The 23,857-nt window shown below is 41.5% G+C and overlaps 1 protein-coding gene across 3 annotated transcripts; it reads left to right on the top strand.

Annotated features, from left to right (window-relative positions):
• Positions 1 to 556: 556 nt before the first annotated feature.
• On the top strand, positions 557 to 18,945 carry LOC127386887 (pancreatic alpha-amylase). Of its 3 annotated transcripts, none has more exons than XM_051624564.1 (11): positions 557 to 634; positions 2,839 to 3,054; positions 4,107 to 4,253; positions 5,077 to 5,274; positions 6,830 to 7,060; positions 7,837 to 7,970; positions 8,057 to 8,179; positions 8,292 to 8,391; positions 8,603 to 8,724; positions 8,834 to 8,959; positions 9,286 to 9,585. In XM_051624564.1, the coding sequence occupies exons 2-11, from the start codon at positions 2,887 to 2,889 to the stop codon at positions 9,473 to 9,475; spliced, it is 1,539 nt and encodes a 512-aa protein (XP_051480524.1). In that variant the 5' UTR covers positions 557 to 634; positions 2,839 to 2,886; the 3' UTR covers positions 9,476 to 9,585. The 3 variants fall into 3 exon arrangements, with proteins under 3 accessions (XP_051480524.1, XP_051480525.1, XP_051480526.1); XM_051624565.1 differs by lacking the exon at positions 9,286 to 9,585 and adding an exon at positions 18,646 to 18,945 and having other exon boundaries at positions 558 to 634; XM_051624566.1 differs by lacking the exons at positions 557 to 634; positions 2,839 to 3,054; positions 4,107 to 4,253; ... (6 more) ...; positions 8,834 to 8,959; positions 9,286 to 9,585 and adding exons at positions 14,896 to 15,078; positions 15,669 to 15,815; positions 16,019 to 16,216; ... (5 more) ...; positions 18,194 to 18,319; positions 18,646 to 18,945.
• Positions 18,946 to 23,857: the final 4,912 nt, after the last annotated feature.

The raw sequence follows: 23,857 nt of genomic DNA, 5'->3' as shown, positions 1-23,857 counted from the left end.
AGCAGTGAAGCAGAAGAGCAGCAAGGACAAAAATGCCGCAAAAAAAAAGTTTATACGCAGCGATTTCGTTTGTCACATCTCGAGAACAAATACTTTCCAGAACGGAAATCGATCTTGAATCAACGTAATCACGTGTAAGAGGAAGCTTTTGGATAAACCGCTTTGTTTTACGGTGTGCCGGGTCTCGCTCGCAAGCCCGTCGCTGCGACGGGCTGCAGCTCGTTTCCCCGGCCGCCCCGAGCGGCGGGAGCGCGGCGGCCGCGCCCTGGGCCCCAGCTCCGGGCCCCGCCCGGCGGAAGGGGCCGGGCTCCCGTCCTGGCCCGGGCGGGCCGGGTGTTGCTGCCGGAGCCCGCGGGCTGAGCCAGGCTGCCCCCTAATCGCGGGCCCTGAGCCCTGCTGCTGGCCTTCGGCGCGCTGGGCGTGTGCGCGGAGGAGGCGGGCGGGGTTTGCGGCCTGCCCGCACCTTAGGACGCCCCCAGGAGAGCTGTGTAAAGGGCAGCGCTGCCTCCTGAGGGGGAGCCGGGGCGGAGCTGCGTCTGTCGTGTGCATCTTCTGAGAGAGGGCCTGTGGGAGTCACGGGAAGCCGGCGTGGAAGCCCCTGTGGCAGCCTTCGGCACCTGCAGCTCCAGCAGAGGTGCGTCCAACCTCTTGCAAACTTAAATGTCGTCACTAGTGTTTTGGAGATTGCAGCTGAGTTTCATAGCACAGCCTTTAAACACAGCAGAAGACAAGCATATTGTCTTGAGTTCTCACGTGTCGAAAACACCAATAGTGTTCTTCAAAAACAGAACTCTCCCGTGTTCTTTGAATAGAAATCAGTTGTACTCTCTTTTCTTCCATAGAAGAATACAGGCCTCTTTCCAAGTTTCAGAAACATTTTGAAGCTAGAGCCTTTGGAGTGTTTCTGGAGATTTCATCTCCATTCTCTTATTGTTTGTACTGAAGCCAGAGGAGCCATAAACCTTTCTCAATTAAATAAAAAACTACATTGAGTCTTCTCTTCAAACACTAGGCTTTGGAGCTGGTTCGGTCAGTATATTTTTACTGCCTTGTGTAATTTACTGCTTTGTGTACTTAATGCTGTAAGTAAAAATTGCTAATCTGATAAATGGCTTCTCTCATTAGAGAAAATCAAACTTTCTTTGCTTGTTTCCTGTTAATGTATGTTCCTCCTACCAGGGCAGCGAAGGGTTTCATGAAAATGGAAACACACGGTACAACTGCTTATGGCTCAGGTTTATATGTGTACTGTACTTAAGATGTACCAGTAAATTATTTAATTGAAATTATTTTGGTCACAAGGAGAGAACAAAGCTAAATTTATCACAGGATTCATTCTCTGCCTGCCTGTGAAGTCCAGTGACAGCTGATAGCAACAAACACTGGAAAGCAGGTTCTACACTTCACAAGCAGATGTATTTTGTGCTTGAATTTGCTCCAAGGAGTGCAGCTCCACTGATCGGGAGGTATGGATCATCCTTTCCTTGAAATAAAATTGAAGGTCATTGTGTAGAAATCATATAAGAGTTTTACATAAACCTTTGTTTGGCTATCTGCATCATAGTAGGCTGGAGTTTTCGGCAGTGAGTTAATATGTATATTAAATCAGGAAAGAGGCAGGTTTCTTTCATGTGGCAAACCTGAAGGCCCTTGAGTTCATATTTAAACTGTCACTGAAGTGTTTGGTGTCCCCCATGACAGCAGCCAGGAATCTCCTTATTCCCTCTTTGCTTTGTGTTGTTTTTGTGTTAAGATAGCTTTTTACAAATAATAGATACTCTGAGGAAAGTAGAGTCTCTGTTTTGTAATATAAGAGAAATAGTAGTTCAGCCTTTTGTTTGCAGAAGATCGATCGCCTTGTAGGATTTCTGCATCAATTCTAAATCTCTGATTTAACTTCTAAATCAACTTCTTAACATGAACTGTGCAAAATGAGATCCTAAACAGTGTAATGTAAACCTGGATAGCTCTTTAACTTCTGGTTGGTTATAAGTTGTATCTTTCTTTAGATGAGAAAAAGGAGAGGCAATCATCTGTGTTTGTGTATAAGTAAATACAAATACGATATGATTTGCAAAGTATAGTTCGTAGCCTAACTTATCAAAATGTAGTGAGTATAGCTTGTTTTCCTCCTCTGGAAAGCTTATTCACTGTATTTGCAGAACTATGTACCTGATCTCTGAGAAGGAGACTTCTTGCATGCCATTGCATTATGTTATCTGGGAGAAAAGTATCTCCACACAAATTGTACAGGTGTACAGAGATTAAATGTTTAGCATTTCTGGTTTTGAGTTACTATGGTCTCTTCTGTGTTTGAGAGATCTTCCAAGATCATGGATGTTTGAAAAATAGATGTCATATGTACCACAAAAGACAGGCTCATATATGTTAGACTTCCAAAATATCTGGGGTTTTCTGTCAGCTCACAAGAGGAAACACACTGCTTCTCAAAGGCCTAAATATGCACAAGTCATGGTAACACAGACTGAAAAAAAAGATGGATAAATAGTAATGTAAAATATTATACATTAAAATGAGAAATTTCCATTTCAGTCTGTATAAGTACTTCTTTGCCTTTTGATGCTTGTTTTTTGGTTGTATTTTTTACTTCATGCTAAGAAAAATACAACTTCCACACATTAGAGACAACCTGTGTTAGACAACATCTGAATTTTAACTTGATAAAAACAAAGTTATTAGTATGGGAGGTTGATAGAGCTTAGATAGAATCCAATTCTCAAACAAAATTACAATGAAAAAGTTAACTAAATACGATGCCAAAAGCAGGCATTTACTTTTAAGTGTGTACTTTGTAATGTGTACTTTACCCTCTTGCAGGAACAGAAATAGGCAGTAAGAAGAACTCAGCTGATCACAGAGCAGGGGATGGGTATCTACTTCCTTCTGTTAATTATAGGGCTGTGCTGGGCACAGTACAACCCTAATACTCTCCCTGAGAGGACGTCAGTTGTACATCTCTTTGAATGGCGCTGGGCTGATGTTGCTCTTGAGTGTGAACGCTATTTAGCTCCTAATGGATTTGGAGGAGTTCAGGTATGTCTGTTCCTATCAGTAGGTAGTAAAGTTGCTACATAGATGATCATTTATTTTTCAGACAAAGTGTGCAATTCACCAAAGGACAGGTAATGAGAAAGAAAAATAGAAATAGATAATGGGAGTAGTAAATGCTTACCAATATATTCTTTAGCACTTATTGTGTAAGGGTGAATTCATTTCATTCCTCCAAAGTGTGTGTTTTGCACTCTGTGCTATTACTGTCTCTTGTAGCCCAGGAGTTTGCAAGCTGGCCTGACTGAGAACTTTTCCATAATTTTCAAATAATATATCTTTTATTTGCAAAATTATTTCCAGGCACACAGGTCTGATTGGTTTTAAACTGATTTCTCATAGTTTGGTGTGTGCTTGGATATCCTTATAATCCATGCTGTGACAGAGTCTCAAAAATAAAGTTTTTTCAGATGCAGACTTGCTGAGCTTGTCACAAAGGTGTGTCAGCTTAGAAGGCTGTAAGTTAGGGATCTTTGTGAGAGATGATGGGATCAGGTGGTTGTACCCAGGGACTTGGAGATAGCAGCAAAAGCTTTTTACCTGAAAAGTATCTTGGAAAGAATCTATAAAAGGAATGGCAAGTCTGTAAGTTGGATGGCAAGAACACTTTTCTCCAAAACATCACAAAAATGGGAAGTAATTTGACCCAATTTTAAGGGTAGACTGCTACATCAGCTGTTCTACAGTTAGTTATTTCCTGATTCAGGGTTATGTCTACTGACCTAGACCTTTAGATTTCAGACCCTTATTTTGAATTTTGAGGCCTGCATTCATGAAGATAATTAGGACACCATGTCCATGGAAGATGATTTTACTAGTATGTTTCTACCAGATGAAGGCCCAGATCCAAGTCTTTTATTTCCAGCCCAGTACAGTGTAAGCAGAGGATACTGAGGATATACGTGGGTTTGATATTATGAGTGTCTTCCATTAAAGGGACCTGATTTTCTCTTTTTTCTTCTTTCTGCAACAATACTGGGCAAACAAATAAATAATTATTGCTATCCTGTTACCAAGAGACACTCTCTTATTCACAGATTTCACCTCCAAATGAAAATGTTATCATTACTGACCCCAAGCAACCATGGTGGGACAGATACCAGCCTGTCAGCTATAAGCTGTGCACGCGTTCTGGAAATGAAACTGAATTTAGAGACATGGTGACCAGGTGCAATAATGCTGGAGTAAGTGATCTGAAAACCTTCTGGTGTTAACAGTGCAAGGATATAGACAACTGGTAATGCAGAAGGGAAGACATGGTAACACTGAGAAAAACTATTTTTTTTTTTCATAGATCCATAGAATAGTTGGGGTTGGAAGGGACCTTCAAAGTCCAACCCCCCTGCAGTGAGCAGGGAGAGGTTACTTAGGTCCCCATCCAATCTGACCTGGAATGTTTCCAGGGGTGGGGCATCTCTGGGCACCCTGCTCCAGTGTTTCACCACCCTTTCCTGTGCTGAGGGCTCCAGAGCTGTATGCAGTACTCCAAGTGGGGTCTCACCAAAGCTGAGCAGAGGGGGAACATCACCTCCCTTGACCTGCTGGCCCCACTTATTTTGATGCAGCTCAGGATAATGTTGGCTTTCTGGCCTGTGAACACACATTCTTGGCTCATGTCCCACTTTTTATCCACTGGTACTCCCAAGTCCTCTGCAGGGCTGTTCTCATGCTCTTCATCCCCCAGCCTGTATTGATACCAGGGGTTCCCCTGACCCACATGCAGGACCCTGCATTTGGCCTTGCTGAACCTCATGAGGTTCACGTGGGCCCACATCTTGAGCTTGTATACACTTTTGAAAAATGGATGCAATGTTATCTGCTTGTCAGTTGGTGTTATGTCACCATTGCTATTTGTTAATAAAAGATGAATATTTTAAATAGAATGTTGGGGGAAGCAAGAAAGCAGAAGTAGAGGGATAGGTCATGAGGTAATAAGAGAGAGAATGTTAATTAGTGGTGCTGTGGGAAGTAGCTTTCTGAAACTGAAATGTGAATACTGTTCTCTAGGTACGTATTTATGTGGATGCAGTAATCAACCATATGTGTGGAGCTAATGCTGGTGCTGGTGACCATGCTACTTGTGGAAGCTATTTCAATGCAAAGACTGAAGATTTTCCAGCTGTGCCATATTCTGCCTGGGACTTTAATGATGGTAAATGTAAATCTAGAAGTGGAGACATTGAGAATTATCATGATAAATCTCAGGTAAGCCTTGAACTATAATTATATTTTCCATCTACCTCTGTTCCTGATCTGAGGTTTCTTTGCTCCTCTTTACTGTCAGACATTTTGTCACCATTTGACTCAACAATGCTCTTGATCTCCTCCCCCTCCCATCCAGGTAGGGAAGGGGAGAGAGAATGAGGAGAAAGACATTCTGGATTGAAAACTTAACTATACAGTTTTATTAAACACCAATGATAAAAGAAAATATATACAGTTATATACAAATGTGTTCAGGAAATACACAGAAACCCTATTGCCTCCCCCCGCCCCCAGCAACTCCCACAGCATCTCCTTAGCTGTGAATAGTCCTGAAAAATCCCGGAGCTGCTGGAGAGAGTACAGTAAAAGGAAAATTGGTTTCATCCTGGCTCAAACCAGGAGACATTTAAAAAAACCACAAAAACCCTCATGGAAAACCATCCAAATTGGTAACAGAGGTTAGCATTGCTATCAGGAACACCAATTCTTAAAGGAATAGCTCTACTTGAGCCAATGGCTCAGTTTCCAGTTTAGACAAATGTGCTCAGCTAAACTTTATAAAGACAGTTTTAAAGTTGTGGGCTATTTGTGTTAAAAAAAATTCAAGAGTAACTATTTATTATCCTTTGAAGTTTTCTTTGGTCTCAATTTCAAGAGAGACATTAGAATTTCGTAAGGAAGAACAGTAATGCTGAAATCTTGAAAATCAACAATCTGTTTAGAGATTTTTCTTCCTAGGAGCTTGTGTTCCTCTGTATCAAATGTAAGATCATTGTAAGAGTAACTACAAAATGTATTTCAGTATATTCAGTGTATGTTTAAAGTATTATTTTGATTAAAAATTCATGCCTATCATTTTGTATTTACTGGAAAGAAAGGCAAAAAGGTGACAAAAGAGTTTAATATACGGTAAGGCTATAATAATTCAAGATTTTCTAAAGGTTTAGAAATCTAATTTCTGGAAATACTTACTATATCAGAGAAGAAATGAGTGCACTTGAAATAATAATTAATCTGTTCCTTGATACACTGGAGTAAAAATAATTTATCCAATTTTTATCCTATACTTGCACTAAAAGGCTAATTACAGATGTAATGGTTTGACTCTGTTATAATCCTTGAGTACATACAGCTGTATGAGCTGGGTGAATGCAGACTACTTAATTTTTCTTCTGTGTAGATGACTGTCCAAGATAAATGTCCAAGACAAAGTACATCAAGGTGATATCCTTCACTAACTGTCCTAACTTGGGTATTGAGTTTTATAATAAATTTACTTTTGTCTAGGTGCAGACCTGGACATAATTCTCTTCTGTGCAAATTAAATATCCAAACAGAATTGATTTTATGGCTCAAAATATTCAAATATTTCATGGAAAGGTTTTACAAGCTGACATAGTGGCACATAAAACCTTTTTTTCCAAGGCAAAGGTATGCATAGTGGACAGTAGCTAATGAAGGATTTATTTGGTATTGTTACATAAATAACAAAATTCAAAATGTTTGTAGAGCAGTGCATGAGGTGAAAAATGATTCATTCAGAATTTTTACACAGGTCCGGGACTGCCGCTTGGTTAGCCTTCTGGATCTGGCCCTGGAGAAGGACTATGTGCGCTCAAAAGTTGCTGAGTACATGAACTACCTGATTGATATTGGTGTGGCAGGCTTCAGAATTGATGCTGCCAAGCATATGTGGCCTGAGGATGTGAAGGCAATTTTGGACAAGCTGAAAGATCTAAATACTACATGGTTTTCTGCAGGAACAAAACCTTTTATTTACCAGGAGGTAATCTTTATTTTATTTTACTTTACAAACATATTTCTTGCGGGCACAGCATAGACTCAGTCCCACACTGGACATGATGCTTTGCTTGAGCTGGCTCACATTCAAGTTCTATAGAAATCATCATTTTGATTTAATAACCATAGCTTACAAATATCTGATCAGCCCAGAAGGGGTAACTGATGTGCAAAGTGCCCCAGTTGTTTTGGACCTTATGGAACTAGGTACGCTGGAAGTCTCACCTGAGATTAAATTTACTGCATTTGAGGTTAGTGTAAAAATTCAGTTGGTTTAAAAAAGATATTTCACTCCCTGAATTTTAAATTCTGGATTATAAATTGCAACAAAAGATAGAAATGGCAGTTATGGTCTGAAACTTTGTTTTCCAGTTGCATAACCATTGTTACTTGACATTCTGAATTGATGCCTCCAGGGTCTAGGGCCAACAGGGAAGCATTCCTCAGCTACATAGTGAAATGAGGTTGCCCATGTGAGGAAAGAAGAGGCATTGGTGACTAGACCACATACAGAGTTGGTATGGCCCAAGCCTGAATTATGTGGTAGGGATCAATCAACTCAGGAGATTTAGGATGGGAATGAAAAAGAAGTTAATTGCCAGACTGAGATAAAATGAAGAAAATAGCTTTAAATACATTTTTGCAATAAAGTCAAATAATATGCTAGATCAAGAACTGCCTCTTCCTTAAAACACTGAGTTCAATGCCTTTACTTGCTTGGCTTTTTAAGCAGAAAGGAACGATTTGTTTTTCCTGTACCAGGTTATTGACTTGGGTGGAGAGCCCATCAAGGGCAGCGACTACTTCGGAAACGGCCGAGTGACAGAATTCAAATATGGTGCAAAACTGGGGACAGTGATCCGCAAGTGGAACGGAGAAAAGATGGCCTACTTAAAGTAAGGATGAAGATGCTGAGACTTACCCAGGATAGGCTGGATACAGCAGTTGAAGGGCAGCTTCAAGTCTTTGTGTTTTTGGCTAGGAACTGGGGAGAAGGCTGGGGCTTTATGCCTTCTGACAGAGCCCTGGTTTTTGTGGATAATCACGACAACCAGCGGGGACACGGGGCTGGTGGAGCTTCCATTCTAACCTTCTGGGATGCCAGGTAAGGGGCTGCCCTTGTCTGGGTGATGCTGCTTCCTTTTGCTTGTTTGTCTCTCTGTTCTCTGGCACCATTTCTCTTCCCACATCTCATTAAATTTTTCTCTAACAAACAGACTTTATAAAATGGCAGTTGGTTTCATGCTTGCTCATCCATACGGGTTCACACGTGTGATGTCAAGTTTTCGCTGGCCAAGATATTTTGAAAATGGACGGGTAAGCTTGTAATGCTGAAGATACATTCATGGTGAGTAAGGATCAGAAGAGGGCCAGAGAAGCAGGCCAGTGCATTTACATTTGCTAAGTGGTTTTTCTGTCCTGTGCTGGATCTATCAGGGGGAAACTCGATGCTCCGTCCAGCTTTTCTGTACAGATAGGCTCTCTGCATTTTCAGTGGGAAGTTTTAAATTTCTCTTTTTAATTGCAGGATGTCAACGACTGGGTTGGACCACCAAGTGGCTCGGATGGATCCATAAAGCCCGTGACAATCAATCCAGACACTACCTGTGGCAACGACTGGGTTTGTGAACATCGTTGGCGTCAAATCAAGTAGGTCACTGTGGGGAAAAAATAAGTAAAAGCGGTTGCTTTTGCTTTGTGTTCCTTGTGGTTTGAGAGCTCTTTCAGCCCCAGTGACTGCTCTTCCTTGCCTTTTCAGAAACATGGTTATCTTCCGTAACGTGGTGGATGGTCAGCCTTTCTCCAACTGGTGGGACAACAACAGCAATCAAGTAGCCTTTGGCCGTGGTAACAAAGGCTTCATCATTTTCAATAACGATGACTGGTAAGTCAGTGGGACAGACCACCTCCCCAGAGAAGCACTGCATCCCTCATCAGCAATACTGATGGGGAGGGGAATGTCCTCTTCTCCTGATGAGAAGGAGCTCAGGTCTAGCTGTAGCCTGAGCTAGAGTCATTCGGTTGCACTCCAGGTCTAGAGGGCCAAACCAGGAGCAAAGGGAGCAAAGCAGGGATAGGACCAAAAAGCTCATCCTTCACATTGCCCTTCAAAGTGAGGGAGGAGCATCTGGTTCTAAAGTCCTATGACCATTTTGAAATACCTGTTTTGAAAAAAAAATGGATAAATAGCATTCCCTTGTTTTTACGTAGGGACATGAACGTCTATTTGCAAACTGGACTGCCTGCTGGTACCTACTGTGATGTTATTTCTGGACAAAAGGAGGGTGACAAATGTACTGGAAAACAGGTGTACGTTTCTCGTGACGGAATGGCTAATTTCCAGATCAGCAGCAGTGCTGAAGACCCATTTGTTGCAATTCACGTTAACGCCAAATTATAACTGGGAGACATTTCCTTCTCTGCTTGGTCTGTGCATCTCTGTTGATTCCCTGGTATTTAGCATGAGTGTGTCTCTGTATCTGGTGCATAATAAATGGCAATCAAATTGGAGAGTGATGCTGCTTCCCGTAATGACTTGGACTGTAACCGTATCATGCTGTAACTAGTGGCAGAGCAGGGGTGGGTTTGAAGGCAACACAGCACTCCCATTTCCCAGATCACAGAAACCTGGGAGAAACTAAAATAAACAAAAGTCCCCAAAACAATGCCTGGGTAGGTTAAAATGCAGTGTTTCCAATGCTGATAGATCTACACACAACTGTATCCCAGAGCAGCTGCACTGCAGGCAATCAGCTAAGAGCAGTGCAGATGCTGCTGATAGTTGAGTACTGTTTCTTTCCTGAGAGAACAATCTCAACTTTGTAGCATGCTAAGATAATTCTCTGGTGAATAGCAATAAAGGTAAATATATTCCTTTTTTATAAGGTGCTAATTCAAGTCTAATACATCTAACTGAGCTTCTTTAGATTCTCATCTCTAGTAGTCTTTTTATAACCTTTCTGGGAATAGCTCAATGCTTCGATTAATACACAGGTACTCCTTACTTTCCCTTCAAGCCTTTGTTTTGACATAGCACAATACTGGTTATTCATTTGGTCAAGGTAAATATCAGTAAGGCAGATGATTGCGTTGAGATTGCTCTGACCATGTCAGAGTTCAGTACTCTCCGACCAGCTTTTTAGATATTCCATGTGTGGAGGATGTAATGTTTAATATCTAATTTACTTATTTTAACATAATTGATGCTAGATACTTTTTCTGACTTAACAGGGTGATACAGAGTATACTGAAATCACAATACAAATGTTAGTTAGAGTTAGCAAAATATAACAATTGCAATATACAGTTCAACCACACTATCTACATGATCTCCATGGAATCATAGAATCATAGAATCATAGGGGTTGGAAGGGACCTCGAAAGATCATCTAGTCCAACCCCCCTGCCAGGGCAGGGTCACCTAGAGCACATCACACAGGAAGGCGTCCAAGCGGGTTTTGAATGTCTCCAGAGATGGAGACTCCACAACCTCTCTGGGCAGCCTGTTCCAGTGCTCTGTCACTCTCACAGTAAAAAAATGTTTTCTGATATTCACCTTAAACCTCCTATGCTCCAATTTGTATCCATTACTCCTTGTCCTATCACTGGTCATCACTGAAAAAAGCTTAACTCCATCTTCTTGACACTCACCCTTTACGTATTTGTAAACATTGATGAGGTCACCCCTCAGTCTCCTTTTCTCCAAACTAAAGAGACCCAGCTCCCTCAGCCTTTCCTCATAAGGGAGATGTTCCACTCCCTTAATCATCTTCGTGGCTCTGCGCTGGACTCTTTCAAGCAGTTCCCTGTCCTTCTTGAACTGAGGGGCCCAGAACTGGACACAATACTCCAGATGTGGCCTCACCAATGCAGAATAGAGGGGGAGGAGAACCTCTCTTGACCAACTAACCACCCCCTTTCTAATGCACCCCAGGATGCCATTGGCCTTCTTAGCCACAAGGGCACCCTGCTGGCTCTGGTCTACTAGGACCCCCAGGTCCCTTTCACCTACACTGCTCTCCAGCAGGTCAGCCCCCAACCTGTACTGGTGCATGACATTTTTCTTCCCCAAATGCAAAACTCTACACTTGCCCTTGTTAAACTTCATCAGGTTTTTCCCCGCCCATTTCTGGTGTCTTTAATACACTCACCATCAGGATGCTGTATGTTCTAAGTCAGTGGAAAGTATGTGGATTGAAACCAGCTAAAGCCCATTGCTGTCTTGAAAAACCTTTTGTTTGTTGTTTAGCTTTTATAAACTCTGTTGTGTTGAGCCACGTATACACTCCTCCCCACGCTGGTCTGGCTAAATCAGGCAGACGTTCAAACTCTTTTAATTATCTTGGGGTTAAACAGTCACACAACCAGCTGATGCACTCAACTGACCTGGTGTTTTGTCTAAAATAAAGGCCATCCTCTAGCTCTCTTTGTGTTGAGATAAAGTCAGCATTCAAGTCACTCTTGCCTTTCTCCTCTGAGCCTTCTTCCTTTGGAGAGGTCTATTGGTCAGTCAGATGCTGGTAGATCTGTACACACAGACACTGCAGCAGTGTATTGGGAAAATGTTGCCATTACAGCATGGAATCCACTGTGTATTTGATTGGCAGGGCTGTGGTATGATCATTTAGACATGTATAAGAGCAGGCCTGCTTTTTTAGGTTTGTAGTGTATGTTGGTTTTGGCTGGGATTTTCTTCATAGTAGCTAGTATCTCACTGTGTTTTGGATTTGTGCTGAAAACAGTGTTGATAATGCAGAAATGTTTTAATTATTGCTGAACAGAGCTTACACAGAGCCAAGGCCTTTTCTGCTCCTCAAACCAGCCCACTAATGAGGACGCTGAGGGTGCACAAGAATTTGGGAGGGGGCACAGCTGGGATGGCTGATCCCAACTGACCAAAGGGATATTCCATACCATATGACACCAGGCTCAGCATATAAAGCTGGGGAAAGAATAAGGAAGGAGGGATGTTTGAAGCAATGGTGTTTGTCTTCCCATGTAAGCATTAAGTGTGATGGAGCTCTGCTTTCCTGGAGATAGCTGAACCCCTGCCTGCTGATGGGAAGCAGTAAATTAATTCCTTCTCTTGCTTTGCATGTGTGACTTTTGCTTTACCTGTTAATCCCACCATTTTTCTCACTTTTACTCTTCTGATTTTCTCCCCCATTTCACCAGGGGGAGTCAGTGAGTGGCTGCGTGGTGCTTAGTTGCCAACAGGAGTTAAACCATGACACAGTGTAAAAGCTTGCCAATAAAAGGGTCTCATTTCAAATGTTTAGAACCCGCATGCTCCAGTTCTTCACAATCAGGTTTCCAGTGATGCTGGAGGATCAAAAAGATTAAAACATGGGATTTCAAAACAAAGCCAAACCCCTCCAATGTCTCATCTGCCCAGTTTCAAGTCCCCTGAAACTCCCCTGAAACCAGTGCAAAGTTGTTAAGCACCAGACATTTTTACCATACTGAAAGAGATTCTATGTCTGACAATGCGCATTAAATACTTTCTACTTGGGGTTATACTTCAGAAAGATTTGTAAATCATCATTGCTGGATGGCTGCCTGCTCTCCCTCCTCATGCATTTCCTCTGATTGCTAAAATACTGCAGCGTGTTCTGCTTGAGCTGCTGAATAGACCATCACATGAGGTATCTCCGTTCTCTTGCTAGTGCCTCGACCATCCATTGTATCAGGCTGTCAAGGATGCGTCTTTGGCTGATGGCAGTGCATTTCAGTGGAAAACAAGTATCTTTGGAAGCAGGTGTTTTGCAGTGGCATGCCATCACATCAATGGAACCCTACAGGGAAAGGTGATGTAAAAAGTAACCTCAAGCACATTTTCTTACTCTAGGAAATATTGAGGAATGGGAGAGGGTCTGTTCTTACTGAATTGGTAATCACAAGGTGCAGTGATCTCACTGGTTCTTTGCTGTGAGTAGGCAAGGTAATTTGTAGGAATTTACTGCTTCATCGTTGTAGTGGAAAAAGTGACCTTTGATAAGATCTGTGATAAGAAAACGAACAGGTGGGCAAATGGGACCTGCTTCTGTGTTTTGTCCTTGAAGACAACTCTGGGAAAGGAAGGATGCATGTAGCATTCAATGGCATGGCTAGTTTCAGAAGATACATACTAGAGGTAGTTCAGGTACCAAGTGCACTGAGGAGGTCTTTTCTCTTGGAGTAGGTGTTCCATTTTGTGGACTTTGTGGTTTCCTCACAAATATTAATCAAATGTCAGGGGGTTTTCGGATCTTCATATTCTCTCAGAGTGTTGTTTTATCATTGGTATGACTTGGTCTTATTCATGGAGCGTTGTTTCAGAGACCTTGATCTTACAAGTCAGTTCCAAATGAAGACCTGAAATTATGTCATGAACAAAAGTCAAAAGATTTTTCTGAAGGAGAAAATTGTAGTAAAAACCAGAAGGGACTTGGACAACAGCTTTGGCTTTCAAATTGAGTTTTATGCCAGGCAACTAAAACTCACTTGCAGTTTCACTTTGCATCTGATTTTGGGTTTCCTTCTGTCTTCATTTAGTCAGTTGTTCTTTTACCTGATGACCCCTTCCCACCCAAGAAGGAGGATCAGGAGAAGGAAAGGAGACCCATGGATTGAAATGGGGACAGATTTAATAAAATAATAATAACAAACTAATATTAATACCAATACTGATATAAAATACAGAGAGTTATACTTAGCCCTTATAGTGGTGGCAAGATGTGCACTCCCAGCAGTGAATGTTAAACACAGTGAGCACCACAATTCTGGTGAAAGCACAAAGGTCACAGCAAATGGGAAAGTAGGCCTCAGGGGCAGAAGGATGGATGACACCCTCTGGGGTTGTGACAGTGGAGGAAACAGACCTGTCCCCAGCAAATTCTTCAATTTATAGTGAGCATGACGTTTATGGTATGGAATACTTCTGTTGGCCAGCTTGGGTCAGCTGCCCTGGGTTTTGCTCCTCCTAGCTGTAGTACCTGGCTGACTTGAAACTGCTTAAGACCTTGATTGCTATGGAAACTTGCACACTGTGGCTGGCCACAAACTAAAACAAAGAGTCTTATCAACTTTGTTCTTGCCAAATCAGGTGCTGCAGTCTTCTCAAAAATGCAGCTTTACCAAATAGAGAATTGAATCTAGGGGTCTATCCTAGTAAAACCAAGACACCTCCCTTCACTCAGATGAATCATTGGTCATTTAAAGTGAGAAGATACCTTATGCAGTTTGTGTTGGAGAGGACAATACTTGAAGCTCTTACCAGTTTTAATCAGGTAGCACAGCAGTTGCTCTGCATGACAGTGTGAAGAAAACTGGTGACAGTTCCTAGCAGGGACTGGACAATGACATTAGAAAAGCTTCAGGCATGAAAAGGGGTTTAGTTTCTTGTTAGCGTAATTCACCTGGTGAAGACACAGGATGTGTTGTGATACATCTGTTACTGACTGAGAGTGGCTGATCAGGCACACTGGTTTGAGCTCAGATTCAGCTCCTTTTACCTTTCAGTGACCCCTTTGAGTGTCTATGTATGTGTTATGTTTCAGAATACTTTTGATAAAGTTTGTTGACATGAATGGAAAGAGTACAGTTCTGAATTTGGGCACGCTGCTCATGGACTTCTCGGTTTATGATAATGTATAATCATTGCGAAAAGGTATTTTAGCTTCAGCTGTTGATCACTCAGGGAGAAAACAAAACAGAAGACTGATACCAAGCTAGCTAGCCAAATAATAACTGATAGCACTGGTCTGTGTGAATTTTGACAGCTGCAATAGGAACTTTGTAATCTTGCAGGAGTATAAATTCCCAGTGGAGAGCCCACAGCCTTAAACTGAAGGCATCATGCAAGTCCTCCTCCTGCTTGCAGCTGTAGGGCTGTGCTGGGCACAGTACAACCCTAATACTCTCCCTGGGAGGACATCAATTGTACATCTCTTTGAATGGCGCTGGGCTGATATTGCTCTTGAGTGTGAACGCTATTTAGCTCCTAATGGATTTGGAGGAGTTCAGGTAAGTTGTTTCCTGTGGGGCAGGAAAGTGGCATTGTAGTATTCAACTATTAAATCAAGATGCCTGAATCAGAAAGAGACAGCTCTAAGTAACTCTGGTGTTGGAAAAGGGGAGATGGAAGTAGTAACTGCTCTTAGACACTACCCTAGAGCTTGTAGCTCTAGGTACAAATTATACTGTAGCTCTACCAGATCAGTTACAAAGGGGCACATTTTCCTCTGAAGTGCTTGCCCTGCAAAGCTAAGTTTTCCTCTTTACCTTGTTCTGAAGGAAGTGCATAAGCATAGACTTTTGGCTTTCCTAAGGACATCACGCTTCCAGGTAAAACAATTTCCTGTGGTTTCAGCCCTCCCACGGCATGTGTCCTTGAAAGTAGACCCATGCTGGACCTGAGCAGCCCATGGGAATTTCTTTCTTGCCATTCTACAGGATGGACATCTCACAGACCTGAGCTTATGCTGTGGGAGAAAGAGACTGGGTTGGGCACTAGCTTGCCTCTTAGGGCAGAGGTGCTGAGCACAGATTTTGCCCTTAAAATGTTGAAATAAACCCAGTTATTTTCTCATCAAAGCACATAATTTAATCTGCAGATTTCACCTCCAAATGAAAATATTGTCATCACTAACCCAAACAGACCCTGGTGGGAAAGATACCAGCCTATCAGCTACAAGCTCTGCACTCGATCAGGAAATGAAAATGAATTCAGAGACATGGTGACCAGATGCAACAATGTTGGAGTAAGTGTCCTGAAAATTATCTGATACAGCAAGAAGTGCTGTGTCAGCTGAGGGAGGCTACTGCTGCTGTCCTCAAAGGAGGCGTAAGCTGAGACTAAATGTCAGGGGAAGAAAATATCAAATTAGAGTGATGTGGTAAAGCTCTGACTATCACTTCACCATCATTACAAAACATACTGAAATGCACTTAATTGCTTTTCCAGGTTCGTATTTATGTGGATGCTGTTGTCAACCACATGTGTGGGGCTGCAGGTGGCTCAGGCACACATTCTACCTGTGGAAGCTATTTTAATGCTGGGAACAGAGCTTTTCCAGCTGTGCCATATTCTGGCTGGGATTTCAATGATGACAAATGTCGAACTGGAAGTGGAGAAATTGAAAATTATGGTGATATATATCAGGTAACTTTCTCTGGCATAAGATTTTTTGTAGTTTTTTGGTTTATTATTATTATTATTATTATTATTATTATTATTATTATTATTATTATTATTATTATTATTATTATTTTAACCTCTTGTGTAAACATTGCAGTAAGGCCAAACAAAGGGAGTAGCAGCTGTTACTTAGCCTCGGTTCTGATGACTTAAGTGAGATCAGGAAGGTGATATCCTTCACTAACTGTCCTAACTTGGGTATTGAGTTTTATAATAAATTTACCTATGCCTTGGTAAAGACCTTCGCATAATTCTCTTCTGTGCAAATTAAATATCCAAACAGAATTGATTTTAGGGCTCAAAACATGCAAACTTCTCAAGGAAAGGTTTTACAAGCTGACATAGTGGCACATGTCAAAACTTTTTTTCTTTTTTCATTATACAGGTCCGGGACTGCCGCTTGGTTAGCCTTCTGGATCTGGCCCTGGAGAAGGACTATGTGCGCTCAAAAGTTGCTGAGTACATGAACTACCTGATTGATATTGGTGTGGCAGGCTTCAGAATTGATGCTGCCAAGCATATGTGGCCTGGAGACATTAGAGCATTTCTGGACAAGCTGAAAGATCTAAATACTACATGGTTTCCTTCAGGAACAAAACCTTTTATTTACCAGGAGGTAATCTCCATGTGTTTTCCTTTATGTTTGTCTTTGGTATCTCTTTTACCTTCCTCCTTGAGAGAAATGGTGGTAATGCATCGTCATCAAATTTTATCCCAAAAAGAGGTAGGCATTTCTTTGGAGCAGACCTGCAGACATAAGTAGCTTTTTACATGTGTCCATCGTGTAATACAATGACTTTGGGTTGACCTACACTGCAGAAATAAACATACATTAATACTTTTTCTTCAAATGTAAAGCAAGAACTAATGCTGAGGACTGTACACTTCACTATTTTTGTCTCTGTGAGACGAGTACAGATGCACAGTGTCTCCTTTGCGTACCAGGTAATTGACTTGGGTGGAGAGCCCATCAAGGGCAGCGACTACTTCGGAAACGGCCGAGTGACAGAATTCAAATACGGTGCAAAACTGGGGACAGTGATCCGCAAGTGGAACGGAGAAAAGATGGCCTACTTAAAGTAAGGATGAAGATGCTGAGACTTACCCAGGATAGGCTGGATACAGCAGTTGAAGGGCAGCTTCAAGTCTTTGTGTTTTTGGCTAGGAACTGGGGAGAAGGCTGGGGCTTTATGCCTTCTGACAGAGCCCTGGTTTTTGTGGATAATCACGACAACCAGCGGGGACACGGGGCTGGTGGAGCTTCCATTCTAACCTTCTGGGATGCCAGGTAAGGGCTGCCCTTGTCTGGGTGATGCTGCTTCCTTTTGCTTGTTTGTCTCTCTGTTCTCTGGCACCATTTCTCTTCCCACATCTCATTAAATTTTTCTCTAACAAACAGACTTTATAAAATGGCAGTTGGTTTCATGCTTGCTCATCCATACGGGTTCACACGTGTGATGTCAAGTTTTCGCTGGCCAAGATATTTTGAAAATGGACGGGTAAGCTTGTAATGCTGAAGATACATTCATGGTGAGTAAGGATCAGAAGAGGGCCAGAGAAGCAGGCCAGTGCATTTACATTTGCTAAGTGGTTTTTCTGTCCTGTGCTGGATCTATCAGGGGGAAACTCGATGCTCCGTCCAGCTTTTCTGTACAGATAGGCTCTCTGCATTTTCAGTGGGAAGTTTTAAATTTCTCTTTTTAATTGCAGGATGTCAACGACTGGGTTGGACCACCAAGTGGCTCGGATGGATCCATAAAGCCCGTGACAATCAATCCAGACACTACCTGTGGCAACGACTGGGTTTGTGAACATCGTTGGCGTCAAATCAAGTAGGTCACTGTGGGGAAAAAATAAGTAAAAGCGGTTGCTTTTGCTTTGTGTTCCTTGTGGTTTGAGAGCTCTTTCAGCCCCAGTGACTGCTCTTCCTTGCCTTTTCAGAAACATGGTTATCTTCCGTAACGTGGTGGATGGTCAGCCTTTCTCCAACTGGTGGGACAACAACAGCAATCAAGTAGCCTTTGGCCGTGGTAACAAAGGCTTCATCATTTTCAATAACGATGACTGGTAAGTCAGTGGGACAGACCACCTCCCCAGAGAAGCACTGCATCCCTCATCAGCAATACTGATGGGGAGGGGAATGTCCTCTTCTCCTGATGAGAAGGAGCTCAGGTCTAGCTGTAGCCTGAGCTAGAGTCATTCGGTTGCACTCCAGGTCTAGAGGGCCAAACCAGGAGCAAAGGGAGCAAAGCAGGGATAGGACCAAAAAGCTCATCCTTCACATTGCCCTTCAAAGTGAGGGAGGAGCATCTGGTTCTAAAGTCCTATGACCATTTTGAAATACCTGTTTTGAAAAAAAAATGGATAAATAGCATTCCCTTGTTTTTACGTAGGGACATGAACGTCTATTTGCAAACTGGACTGCCTGCTGGTACCTACTGTGATGTTATTTCTGGACAAAAGGAGGGTGACAAATGTACTGGAAAACAGGTGTACGTTTCTCGTGACGGAATGGCTAATTTCCAGATCAGCAGCAGTGCTGAAGACCCATTTGTTGCAATTCACGTTAACGCCAAATTATAACTGGGAGACATTTCCTTCTCTGCTTGGTCTGTGCATCTCTGTTGATTCCCTGGTATTTAGCATGAGTGTGTCTCTGTATCTGGTGCATAATAAATGGCAATCAAATTGGAGAGTGATGCTGCTTCCCGTAATGACTTGGACTGTAACCGTATCATGCTGTAACTAGTGGCAGAGCAGGGGTGGGTTTGAAGGCAACACAGCACTCCCATTTCCCAGATCACAGAAACCTGGGAGAAACTAAAATAAACAAAAGTCCCCAAAACAATGCCTGGGTAGGTTAAAATGCAGTGTTTCCAATGCTGATAGATCTACACACAACTGTATCCCAGAGCAGCTGCACTGCAGGCAGTCAGCTAAGAGCAGTGTCTGCACTCACATTTTATCTAACCAAATCCAGTTCTGCACTAGCAGAGGAAGCTGTGCCATGTCAGTAAATTATTCCAGCCTATAATATCAATCAAGCCAGTAGTTTTACTTAGGTCACAATTAATTTGTGGCTGTGCAAGTCAAAACCAGCTCTTCCCTTGTTAGCTTCAGTGGTTCCCTGCAAACAAACATTCCCTGTACTGTTCCATAGGTGTCTGAGGATTGCACATGGTATATTCAAGCTTCACTGAGACCTTGTGGCAGAGGCTGAAGCACAGCATGTTCTGGTCTCTGTACTGTGTGAGGTTTGGTTAGCCTGCAGTATCTCAGACAACGATACAGCTGGACCACAGCCTTGGTGGCTTTCCCAGTTTCATTTTCAGCTGTGAGAAAATGCCGTCGTAGACCCGTGAGTGTAGCCCTTGCTTTAAGTCAGAATGTCTGCTTGGCCAGAAGTACACAGGGACCCAGTGTGGAGAGAAAAACGGGAGAGGAATGCTTGGATTTATGATTTTTTAGGTCAAGGTGTACTGCTAAGAGCTGTTTCCCTTTTGTGGTGGAAGAGAGTCCATGGATGTTGGGGGTGGATATTGGCTGTCAGTGTGTCCCAGGGCTTGTGGTGTCTGGTAAGGCAGCTGATGGATCTGCTCCGTGGTGTCAACGCTGGTGAAGGGTGTAGAAAACAAGTTATATGAGGAGCGGCTGAGGGGAGACCTGATCACTCTCTACAACCACCTGAGAGGAGGTTGTAGGGAGGCGGGTGTTGGCCTCTTCTCCCGAGTGAATAATGACAGGACCAGAGGAAATTGCCTCAAGGTGCGGCACAAACTGGATATTAGGAAGAATTTTTGTAGTGAAAGAGTGGTCAGGCACTGGAACAGTCTACCAAGGTGGTTGTTTTTTGGTTTGGGTTGGGTTTTTTTTTTTGTTTTTGTTTGTTTGTTTGTTTTTGTGGGGTTTTTTTGTGGTTTATTTTGGTTTTGTTTGGTTTGGGGGTTTTTATGTTTGTTAGGGGGCTTTTTTTGTGTTGATGGTTTGACTCAGTGATCCAACTCATAGATTCTTTCCAACAATGATGATTCTGTGATTCTGTATAAATATACACCACTACCATCATATTTTATTTTTCATGCCAGTTGTGAAGAAAACCTTTGGAAGTGCTGCAAGTTCTGTAAGTTCATAGCTGACAAATGGTAGTAACTGGACGCTAATTTCTGCAATGTTCTGAATACTCTGTGGAGCATGAAGCCAGCCACAAGATTCTTGAAGAAAGTTAACCTTTGGAATTTGGGCAAGATGACTATGGGGAGCTCATTATGTTTACAATAATAAACACTCAGATATTGGCCTGGTTTACATTGGTATTATTCTTGAGCTGTTCCCTTACAGCATGAGTGGGAGGCAGTCACTAAAATTTGTATCCATTATTTTACAGGACCTTGTTGTATATTTTAAGCACTGGAATTTGTCAGTATTTAAATGAACTGTTTGTTACACCATCACTGTCCGAAGTCTTCTGTCTTTCAGATTTTATAAGCATACCTGTGTCTTGGGAATTGTCAAGACTAAGTTTAAATGATTCCTGCCTGAGCTCATAAGATAAAAACATTCACTTGCAGGATAGCTGTGGACTGGATTTAGGTCATTTAGATACTAATCAAGTTGAATCTCACCAGTTATAATGTTCAGCAGCAACAAAAGGAAGAGGATAAGAACACTGAGCTGGTTGGATTAACACCAGTGCTAAAAGGGTAATTTTGGCTTTTTTTTCCCCTTCCTCCTCCCCCCCCAAGTGTTTTCTTCTTGTTCTTTCCTGTGTCTTGTTTTCTACCACTAAAACCAAAGTGAACGCGAAAAGCATCTTGCATAGCCTTCGTTAGCAAGAAAAGTGATGTAAACATTTGTTAGGAAGTTATGGGGAGTCACAGTCCACTGTTAAAAGCACAACAAATGCAGCAGCCTTAGTGTGTAGACCCAATGCTTCCCACAAAGCAATACAATTACAAGGACAGCATTTTCCTAAATGAAAGTTTATTGGAAATGACAAACATATATCCACATCTCTCTACAGAGATCTGAATATCTCTACATTTGTCTTTTACTCTTCTGCTTTTCAGCATTTGTAGCCACCATTTTGATTGTATTTAAACATATATAATTTGTATGGGCTGGCAGAAAATAGCAGGACAATATCCTAGTATGAAGCTGCAGCAAGATAATACAGGAATCAATAACATATCAGGACTTTCTTGTTGAGATAGACACATTTCTGCCTTCGTACCAATACTTACATGTACTCTTTACTAGATAGGGCAGTTAGCAACAGACAGCTGGTAAGCATCATGATGACTGTGACAGGTCAGAGTAGTCAGTGGTGGATAGACAGTGTGGCAGGACAATTATATAGGAGGTAAGACAGCATGAATAGCAGTGTTGATGAATGTGGTACTGACACGGTGAATAAACACAAATGATAGATAACAAGATAGAACACAGAGAATAGATAAACTCCTTCTGGATGACTCATCTAGAGCATCAGACTATGTATCCATGGGTAGGAATCATGGATGCTTGAAAAAACAAAAAGACAGGACTAAATCGAGTGAATCAGTAAGCACCGTGTTTATGGATGGTAGGTAAGGCTTTTGTACTTTAACTGGGAAAAGAAATAATATCTTGGAACAGCTGTGATAGAACCTTATGATACTGTAACGTAGCAAACTGTCTATTTACTCTATGAAGATAAAAGTAATGACCTTGTGCTAACAAATAAACTGCCATATTTTTGTGTCATATTGTCTGCTAAGAGAGATAGGATGTTAAAATCTCTTGATAGGAGACTTCAGATGATACATGACAGAAGGAAATCTGGCAGAAAACATTTGAGCAATGAATTTAGATCTAGTTTTCTACTTTTCTTTGGAATCCATTTCAGTATCTGCTTCTACAAATAATTTTTTTTTTTAATTAGCCATCTTTTACATATAATAGCTACCAAATTCTTTGCCAGCCTTGACAGAAATTAAGTTGTGGTCTACTAGATAAGTACTCTGTTGCTTGCCAAGGGAAGTGAACTCAGAAGTTCTGCAGCAGCCCTACATATGCAAAACCAGAAGTCAAAATAGCTGCAATAAAAATAACTTTCCTGATTTTCTACATTGTGGGAAAATGCCTTCTACCCCTCTTCATGAGGAAAGCCATATACTGTCTCTGCTGATACTCCTTTGTGCCACTGTACAGGTTATCACAGCCAGTCAAGTAATTTTCTCGCCTCACATGAGATTAGAGTAGGTTTGTCTCAACAAGTCTGCAGCTTATTTACTAAGCTGACAAACTGGAGACGTGATGTAGCTTCACTGTGGAGGGCTGCGTTCTTCGAAAATACATGAACATCACGTAATCCAGCCCTGAATTGCTACTACTATCTTCCCATTTGTCATGGATGCCATACAATTGCTCTTTCCATGACTGCTGACTTTGGAAAAATATTCATATTCTGTTGTCACAAGTGGCTTTCTGTTAATTTGATCTTCACACTCCAAATGCCATGTCCTGTTTATCCTACACTTAAGAGACCAGAAGGTTGGATAAGACTATTGGGGTCATTTCAGTTGCACTATAATTACAAGATAATCCTCGCCACTTCCCTCTTATTTGTTTTATCTGGTCTACTTTGAACATAGCTTTGTTGATGTATCAGTAACTTCTTTTGAAAAGTTACTCTACTGCCTAATGGACTTTATTGGTAGATTTCTTTTTTAACAGTAAGCTAAAAATTATATTTTTTATTATAGTTTCTTACTCTTTAATCATCTTAAATAATGCCTTGTCTTTCCCCTGACAATATTTCTTATCAGTGGCCAAGAAACTAAGTGTATGCTGAATGTCAGTATAGTGCAGATTAATTAGAAATAAATCCACTCTCACAAAATGAAAGCCACTTCCATTTTTTCCTTCCTTGCTTTTATTGATGTATTAAAAAAAAAACCAACTAGTAATAGAAATTTTTTAATCCTGCATGATTCATTAGATTTTTAACCTAATATAATCTGATACTTCTACACTTAGAAACTTTGTTAGTTAACCTGTAATAATTGCAGTTAGAACCTTGTTTCATTGTATCTATCTACCCTGAAAAAGACTGGTAAACAAGTGGTCTGACTAATGTAAATTAAGTATTTATAGATCCCATGATGTTCAATTTCTACTGTAACTGTTTAGGGATCTGAATTAGCAAATAATGTTTTATTTCTGGGATAATCAATGGTCCAGTCTCATACTTCTTGTGCATCCAGAATTTTCATGGGGATCAAGTAGACATCAGTATGGGGGGGGGAAGCACTGAAACCATAATTATTAGATACAACAATCTTTTTGGCTTATGCATATTTCCCTTAAAATGTCTGAAGTAACAAGTCATTTCTATATGGTGTTCTAGTATCAACTTTTAAGATTCTTGTATGATTTTGCAGTGAGATAGGATATTAATCCATCCTTACCCTAACAAATGAGTGAAAAAGCGGAGAATTTTTTACTGAAGCCCAAGAACCTTTTAACAGTAAAATATCTGCAGTCTGAACACTCCCTACTTCCTCCTCCTATGCCTCAAAAAATTCAGAAATAACAGTTCTTTTTCAAGCCTGTATTTATGGGTAA

This window comes from Apus apus, chromosome 7 (genome assembly GCF_020740795.1).
Source record: "Apus apus isolate bApuApu2 chromosome 7, bApuApu2.pri.cur, whole genome shotgun sequence".
NCBI classification, from domain to species: domain Eukaryota; kingdom Metazoa; phylum Chordata; class Aves; order Apodiformes; family Apodidae; genus Apus; species Apus apus.
This window is presented reverse-complemented; position numbering and strand designations above follow the sequence as displayed.

Excerpts from the sequence above, each read along its gene's own strand:
- LOC127386887 (XM_051624565.1), top strand. The coding sequence starts at position 2,887 with ATGGGTATCTACTTCCTTCTGTTAATTATAGGGCTGTGCTGGGCACAG. Across the intron at positions 3,055-4,106 it reads ATGGATTTGGAGGAGTTCAG|ATTTCACCTCCAAATGAAAA; the intron begins GTATGTCTGTTC and ends TCTTATTCACAG. Across the intron at positions 5,275-6,829 it reads ATTATCATGATAAATCTCAG|GTCCGGGACTGCCGCTTGGT; the intron begins GTAAGCCTTGAA and ends ATTTTTACACAG.